The sequence below is a fragment of the Camelus bactrianus genome, chromosome 30 (genome assembly GCF_048773025.1).
Source record: "Camelus bactrianus isolate YW-2024 breed Bactrian camel chromosome 30, ASM4877302v1, whole genome shotgun sequence".
Taxonomy (NCBI): Eukaryota; Metazoa; Chordata; class Mammalia; order Artiodactyla; family Camelidae; genus Camelus; species Camelus bactrianus.
The window spans coordinates 16,778,944-16,787,182 of NC_133568.1; the positions used below are offsets into that span (position 1 = coordinate 16,778,944).

Genomic DNA, 8,239 nt, shown 5'->3' on the forward strand with positions numbered 1-8,239 from the left:
ATTCTGAGGGTATCTATGTATTTACTGTGTGCCAAACACTGTGCTACAGGTTTTACCTGTATCCAGCTAATCATAGCAGATCTCTGAGGCATTACCTTCTCCTTTTATGTTTAGCAAAGTACAAGCTAGGTTGAGTGCCTCGCTCAGGGGGTCACGGGAATGCTGCAGAGCTAGTGTTTCAGCCAGGTATGTCTGAACCAGAGGCGGGTCAGCTCATCCTATGTTCACAACCTGCGTTCATGTCTGTATGAGAAACGTGTAGTATTGTCAATGGGTCTTATTTATTCTCCAAATATCTCTGCAGCAGTGGGCACAGTGTGACCGCCACCACGAGGGAGGGAACCCCAGGGAAGATGCCCACTGTGATGACGATCAAAAGGTTGCCTTCGTTACTGTCCTCTCTGTGGCAGGCCCTTAACACACTCTGCCTCCTGTAATCCTCACAACTCTGTGACCATCATTATTCTTAACTTACAGATAAGAACTAAGGCTCTGAGAAATTCAGCCACTGCTCATGGCCACCCAGCTTACCGATGGGACTCCGGCACCCCTTCCCGCTTTCTCCCAGGGTTCTCAGGGGACCCACGGACCCCCTCTAGCCCCTTCCAGGGGAGGGCCCCTTTCCGGATCCCCTCTCCGCCCCTCGCCCAGTCGCCGGCAGCTTCCTGCGCAGCCCGCCGCCGCTCCTGGAAGTTCCCAGGCCCGGAGGCCCCAGCGGCCAGCTGCCCGCTGTCCCCGCCGTCACTGGGACCCCGGCCTGGGCGGCGGCCGCGACAGCCCCACTTACGCCGATCTCGGAGCAGGACGCTCGCAGATCTCAGGGCCGCAGCCATGTTTGTGCTGACTAAAAGCAGTCCCGGGGCAGCCTCGGCCCGGGACGTGGGTTCCTCCCGCGACAGCACACCCCGAAGCGGGCCCGGCCAACGCTGAGCCTCAGAGCTCAGCGCCCGGCACCCCGGCTGCCTTATCACGTGCGGCCCCTCCCTGCGCCCAGGCGGCGCACCCGCTCATTCGCTGCCTGGCCGGGGCGGGGACTCTGGGGCGGGGCCAGGCGGAGACACGCCCCCCGCGTGGTGCGCTCCGGGCCGCAGGGCGGTCCCCGAGGTAAGAAAGAGCCCAGAGCTATGCTAATGGCACCTTTCCCTCAACCACCTAAAATTCGTGCGGTGGAGTCCAGCTTGACCCCAGATCGCCCTGAACGAATGCCCTGGTTGTCTGGGCTCACCTGACCAACGCAGGAACTAAAGCCACAACTCAGCAAAGAAATTTCTCTATAAGACTGTTTTGGCTTCAATTCTCCAGTTTTGCTGCCTAGTTACAGCACAACTGTGCCGACCCTATTTTGTTTTGCTTTGTTTTCAGAATAGGAAAAGAAATTATTTTGTATCAGACACTCATGACATAATTATTCAGTTCCTCTGTAGTATCTCTATGCAGCAAACTTTGACGGCTGGGACGAGAAAGCAAACACGCTGCTAAACATGAGAGCAGGAGGAAAAGTGAAGGCCAGTCTGGAAAATGCCTTTCTTGGAGGGCTGATTCGATAAGGTTCGTCGGTATCGTGTCTGCGCACCTTCGCAAGGTAACGGCCTGGTTCCTTCCTGCCCACGGAACAGGTGCCCGACTCGCTTATGGCAATTGTGACATTCCCCGACGTCCACCCACCCACCGGGCGCATATGTTCAGTGGGTCGCCGAGTACAAGACCAACCTGTGGAATAGAAAGGTGTCAGGCATCATTCATTCATTGAACAAGTATTGAGCGCCTACTGTGTGCACTGGAAAAACAACAGTGAACAGAGCAGATAAAGGACTTCCATGGGGATTAGGGGAGAGACAGAAAGTAATCACAATATATAGTATTTAAGGTGACGATGACCAAATGGAGCCATGTAACAGAGATGGGGGAAGGGAGGCTAACTAGCAACTTGAAATAGATGGGTCAGAGAAATCTTCACGGACATTTAAGCAAAGACCTGATGAATTAAGGGGGCAAACCATGTGAAACATTCCAGGAAAATGACATCTAGGTTGAGCTGAAAACCAGTTTTCTGCAGCTAAAAATGCTCCTGATTGAATTAGTTTATATATTATTAAAGTCAGTCCTCCTTGTGGTTATAAGCTCAGTTTTAAAATGTCAAATTAAATGGATTGCCTTTCATACTATCCACATGATCTTTAAAGCAAGCAGGAGATGTTCCCTGAGAAATGGACAGTGAAACTTGCTCTTAGTACCAAACCACTTTCCTATACCTTTTGCTAACTCTCTAGTCTCAGAATGACAATTACAGTAGTTTAATTTGCCCTTGAAAGAGATGATCCTTAGAATGTACTCCTCTGCCTAAAGCCTAAACCCACTGCTTTAAAATAAACACAGGAAGACTCTACATTTTGAAATGCTGTGTTGGAAAGTGTGTGGACAAGGCCAGAGAACTAGAAAAGGCCATGGGATTTAAATGGCTGGGCTATGTGGGCTCTTCTTGGCCACCTCTGGGAGGCCCTGGATAAGTCACTCCTCCATGCAGGGTGCTGTGCCCCTCCTGCTAAGGGGAGATAGCAGGGGGCTCCTGGCCCCTCCCTGGGAAATGCTGATGATTAGTGACAAGGCATAAAGGTGCCAAATCTCACAGGATCAGCACTGGGATGGGTTAAAATTGTATCTGACCAGAAAAAAGAAAGGAGCTAGCAAAACATGCTTTATTAAGTATATTGACATAATAACATTAAAAAAAATGAATTAGCACCATTTCATACATTTTCCTCACATCTTGTATTTTCATTTTTATTGACTTTTAAAAAACTCATTCAAAATTATACTCATGTATAAACCCTCCTAATGCACATATTAAGACTCACAGATTACAAACTGAAACTGAACTTCATTATTTTTCCCCGAAGAGAATTTCATGACATTTGTTGTTTCTAATCTATGGCTTATTTCTTACAAACATCAAATACAACAGCTTTTCAATGAGTACATTTTTATGTTCTTTTCAAGTGGAAGCAGATAAAATGTGTTTTATATGAGTCCTTTTCAAAACTGATTGGAAAACATACCCTTTAAACCAGAAATTGGGAATTCTAAAGATGGGTTCACTAAGAAATCCAAAAAAGCCCTTGAAAGTCTAAAGAAATTTATAAAACTACATGAGCTTAATTGCTATGTATATGTATATACACATGTATGTATATGTAAATATATATTTTTTCTGGCTTACATATTGTAACAAAATTATTACCACTTCCCTTAGCAAACAGAAGGCACAGTCCCTGGGCCAACTCAGGTAAGTGGCACCGTCCGCACCGCATGGCAGAGGGTTTGTCTGAGCCCCAGTGACTTAATTAGTAAAGAAAGTATTCTCTTGTCACAGACAACACTCAGAGTTCATCCTGTGGTCCTAAATAAAATGCATTTGTTGGTTTCAGTTCAATGCTTCAGGGAAAAGGCCGGGGGAGGGGGTGGGGAATCCCCTAATTCATTATTTGCCATGATTGGCACCTCTGAGCCACACAAACTAAATTTACATTTCTCAATTCCATCTCCTTACTCAGAAAAACAGCAGGGCAGGGGAGGTAGTGTTCAGTGCAAGAGAAACAATGGCTTCGTGAGGCAGACCAGTGGAGAGCTATAGAGATGACTCAGAGACATCTGCTCAGTTGTCCCCACAATTGTTTCACAGCAAGCAGGCCACGAATCCAGGCCGATGCGATGTGCATTTTGACTGCCCCCTCTTAACCACGCAGAGCCTTAAGCCCACCAGAGTTGATGGGCTTATTGTTTCATCTACACATATTTACTGAGAATCTACTACGAGCAAAGCATTAAAGCAGGCAATGTGAAAGATAAGAGTAAAAAGTAAACTGTACTCTCAAGTAGCTCATTCATTTATAACAAATATGAACCGTGAGCCTACCTATGCCAGGCAGGTGGTGGGCACTGTTTGTTACAGCAATGAATTGGATGGTCTCTGTTTTCACAGAACTTATACTCTAGAAGGCAAGGCAAACAGTAAACAAGATACACAACATAAAGTCCAGTTCCATGCCTAGGAACCATGAGAAAAAATAAGAGAGGCAAAGGAATGGAGAGAGGCAGGAACTGTCAGTTTCGGTGGTGTGGCTGGACATGACCTCTCAACAGAGGTAGCGATCAAGCAGGGGCCGGTGGGGAGGGAGGGAGGCTCTCTGCGGAAGGGCTTTGCAAGCAGAGGGATCAGCGAGTGCTGGAACACGTCTGAGACTTGTGTTGTTTCCTGGGACTGCTGGCACAGAGTACCACAAACCAGGTGGCTTCAAACAACAGACATGTATTGTCTTCCAGCTCTGAAGCTAGAAGTCCAAGCCAAGGTGTCAACAGGGCCAAGCTCACTCTGAAATCTGTCGGGGAAAATCCTTTCCTGTCTCTTCCTAGCTTCTGAGAATGGCCAGCAACTCTTGGCTTTCCTTAATCGCTCTGATCTCTGCCTCTGGTCATGTGGACTTCTCCCTGCATGTCTCTTTTCATTAACCGTCTCCCTCCACCCTCCACCTCCCTGCAAAGGACAACAGTCCTTTTGGATTAAGGGCTCACCCTACTGACCTCATCTTAACCTGGTTTACATCTGCAGAGACCCTATTGTTAAATAAGGTCACATTTACAAGCACCAGAGAAGAAGCTTTCAACATATCATTTTGTAGGGGGACACAGTCTACCCCATAATAAGGCCTTGAGGAACAGTAAAGAAACCGCTTGTCTTGAGCAGAGTGTGTGGGGAGGAGCAGGAAGGAGTTTCGGCTGATTCATAAAAGATTTTGTAAGATGATGAAAGACTTTGTCTTATTGTGATCTCCCTCCAACAGTGACCCATGCTTATGTTTCAAAGGTGAATTTTGCCTGCGGTGTAGAGAGAAAACTTGAGCTCTTACGCCAGGATTAGAACGCGCACCACATGACTAAATACATTCATTTTCTCCTAAGGGTTCTGTCTTTGTTTAAGAGAATATTGGATAAGACTGTTTTTTTCCCAGAGAAGCCTCTGCCCTGGGATCATGGAAGGGTCCCTGCAGAGCCTTCTGGTCTGCCTCTGCCGGGATCCCAGGGTCCTACCCGTCTTAGATGGAGTTTGTGTTCATTTCTTGGCTTGGTGGTCCTACTCCTGGTAGGTGCATTCAGACCAGGGAAGTTGACTTTTTCCAGCAAGCGTTCATTCCCTGCCCAGAGCCCCGGGCAGATGGCAGGCTTCCTTGTCCTTCTGTGGGCTACAGGGCTGGTTTTCTAGATTTCAAGAAGGGCCAGCCCCCCAAGGCCCTACTTCATGTGGGGAGGGGTCTGGCCATTGGTCCACTTTGCTGTCTGGGCATGGGGTGGGCCTTCTAGGAGCTGGGTACATGATGTGTTCACTCTGAAAATTCATGGTATTGCAGACTTTTGATGTATTCCCCTTTCTGTATGAAGGGTATATTTTAATACAACTTAAGCCCCCCCACCCCCACCCCAGTGCCTTTATCTGTGTTCAATTCCCTCTCTAATTCCTATCCCCAAACTAAGAGCTCTGGCTTGGAGACCCTCTCTACTCCTCCTCCCCAATTCTGACGCCTAGAGGTGTTCCTTTCACTCAGCTGAGAGGAGGGTGTGTGTGTGGAACTATATTTATCCAGTAAAGTTACCTGCTTAGAGGGAGGAAGAGATGAGCAGAAGCTTCTGATAAAAGTGAATGCTGACTGCACTGAGAGGACACAGGAATGCTGTTTCATCAACGTGGCATTAGAATTTACCAAAAAAGTAGGCTTGGAATACACTGAATGTGGGGGACAGTATGGAGGCAGAAGAGCACACGGTAACTAAGAGCAAGGTGTTCACTTGGCCACCGCACAGGGTACGGGAGGGACTCAGACAACGGTGGGGCCAGAAGGCTGAGGACCAGGCCTGAATGTGCTGAGGACTTAGACCTTTGTTGGTAGGTGAACAGGAGTCATGGGTAGTCATGGAGAAGAGTGGCCTGCTTGCAGCAGTGATCTGAGAGAAATAATTGAACAAGCAGGGTCCAGGTTACAGTGTATAAGAGAGAAGTGGCAGGGACAGAAGATATGAGACACTGGCCATAGTTCACTAGAGAGGTGTTGAGGGGTGTGACCACGGGAAGTGAAGAGAGGACGGCAATGGGCAGATCATGGCGCACTGGAGATCCGAGGGAGGCCAGAATCCAGTATCTGAAGGTCTTCAGCCATCGCGAGGCTAAAAAAAAAGAGAAACACACTAGTCAGAAGGACGCCTGGTGGGAGACAAAGATGAGACCACCTTTTTATCGTTGTTTTCATATTGTCTTGTTTGGTTTTGCCTGAATGTGTTTCAGATACAGCTATCTGACAGGAAGTGGTAGTGGTCATCTACGTAGACATAAGGATTGAAACTAACCATTCATTCACTCATTCTTTTCATTCATCATTTTTTTTACCAAACAATTTACAGAGCATTCATCACTCGCCTTGTTAATTTGTCCTTCCTACTCGCTGATAATTGAACATTTCTTCCCTTTCACCATTTCGCCCGTTCCTTTTTGTTGTCTTCAAATACAGAGTGAAGACCTTTGGGTAAAGATGGGGGCTTGAGCACAGGGATGTGATTTCACTTTCTCCCCAAAACTCCACTAAAATGTCAAGAGAAGTTTTTTTGGTGGTGGTGTGTTTTGTTTTCAAGCATAAACCTGTAAGGATAGGGAACAAAGAAAAGGGAGCCACAGCAAATGCGGGGAGCTGGAAGGCAAGTGGGTAAATGGTTAATGACTGAGCAGACACAAGAAAACCGAGTCCTAAGACGGCTCTCCTGAGACAAGAACGATCCAGATCTACACGACAGAATTCCTAGGAGGTTCGGGATTGGCAGCAGCAAGTACCTCTGGATGTGGGGATGGAAGAGAGAGATGCTAGAATGAGATGGATTCAGGGGACTAGACTTACTGAAGTTGTACGCTCAGCCCTCTTCACCCTTTTCCCTCCGCAGGAGATGGACGACTGTAACCAGCCCGAGAGGAAACGCCTAAGGCTACTGGCATCGGGGACAATTCAGGCATCTCAGCCCACAGCTGGGTTCACGTCTCCTCCCCACACACGTCAAAGCACTTTAATCTCCTATTTGGAATTCTCGGCAGATAACCAGGCACTACTTGACATCTGAGGAACACCTCGAAGAGGAAAAACAGAAACTCAAACAGAAGAAAACATGGAGGAAACTGCAATGGTACAGGGAGAAGAAAACTTGGATTCAGTTGGTCTGGGATGAGGCCTGGTCACCAGCATTCTTCTTGGCCCCAAGTGATCCCAGAGTGTAGAAAGTTTGCTTCTGATAGAGTGGTGCTGCTCTATATGCCGAAGAAGAAATGTTTCGGAAATGCTAGAGGCAGCCTGGCGTGGCGGGCCCTGAGTGGCCAGAAATGCCTGCAGGACACTGGCAAAGAGGGAAAGTTAGTTCTTAAGTCATTTGAATGGCTACCGTATTAGCCTCCCATCTGTCCCCAAAACTTGGACAAGTACCAAAGGTGAAGAGGTGGCTGGTGTGAGAATCACACCTCAGGGAGAGGTTTCAGGCAGGAAAGAGCTGTGAGACGAGACCCCCCACGAGAGCAGGAACTCAGAAAGGGGTGTTGGTGAGCTGGGCACTTGTCAGGAATCTGGGACGGGGTTCTGACGCTTGCATGACAGCAACAACCAGAGTGAAGGGAGTGAAAGTCCATGTGCACGAGGCTTGCTGCTCGCTGCACTCAGATTCTTGGTCTGACTCCTCGTGACCCTGACCCCTTTACCCCTACCCAATCCCACAGCTCTCCCTCAGTATTTAAAACTCTCAGCCCATTTATACAATTAAAATTTAAGCTAATTGAATCTAACCTCTTCATCTAAATCCTGATCAAATGAATTGCCTAGTTGAATCCAATTAGAATTCATTCCCATTCTTACAAGATAATAGGCCAAATATACTATAAATGCCCCATTTCTATCTGTCATTTCACTTAATTACAAAATAGGATACAATCTAATGTGTCCAAAAATAACCCAAAAAAGATTATAAAAGTGATGTAACTAGGACCCACGTCTCATTAAAAAAAAATCATTCCTTTTCATTACCATGTAATTTTAGTAATACTAAATTTAGTAATACCTAATTTCACATATACACATCATTAAAATCAAGATGTTATAAATGCAAACGGCATTTATAATGTGACACAGAGATGCTCAACTTAAAAAAAAATGAAGTCAGCAAA

The 8,239-nt window shown here is 46.9% G+C and overlaps 1 protein-coding gene across 1 annotated transcript in view; it reads right to left on the reverse strand.

Moving 5' to 3' along the window:
* Nucleotides 1–977, reverse strand: part of FECH (ferrochelatase) — a 30,964-nt gene extending 29,987 nt beyond the window's left edge. The window contains exon 1 of the mRNA XM_074355158.1: nucleotides 788–977. Within this exon, the coding sequence (XP_074211259.1) occupies nucleotides 788–833 (46 nt within the window). The 5' untranslated portion in view covers nucleotides 834–977. The remainder of the gene's footprint in view (nucleotides 1–787) is intronic.
* Between the last annotated feature and the right edge of the window lie 7,262 nt (nucleotides 978–8,239).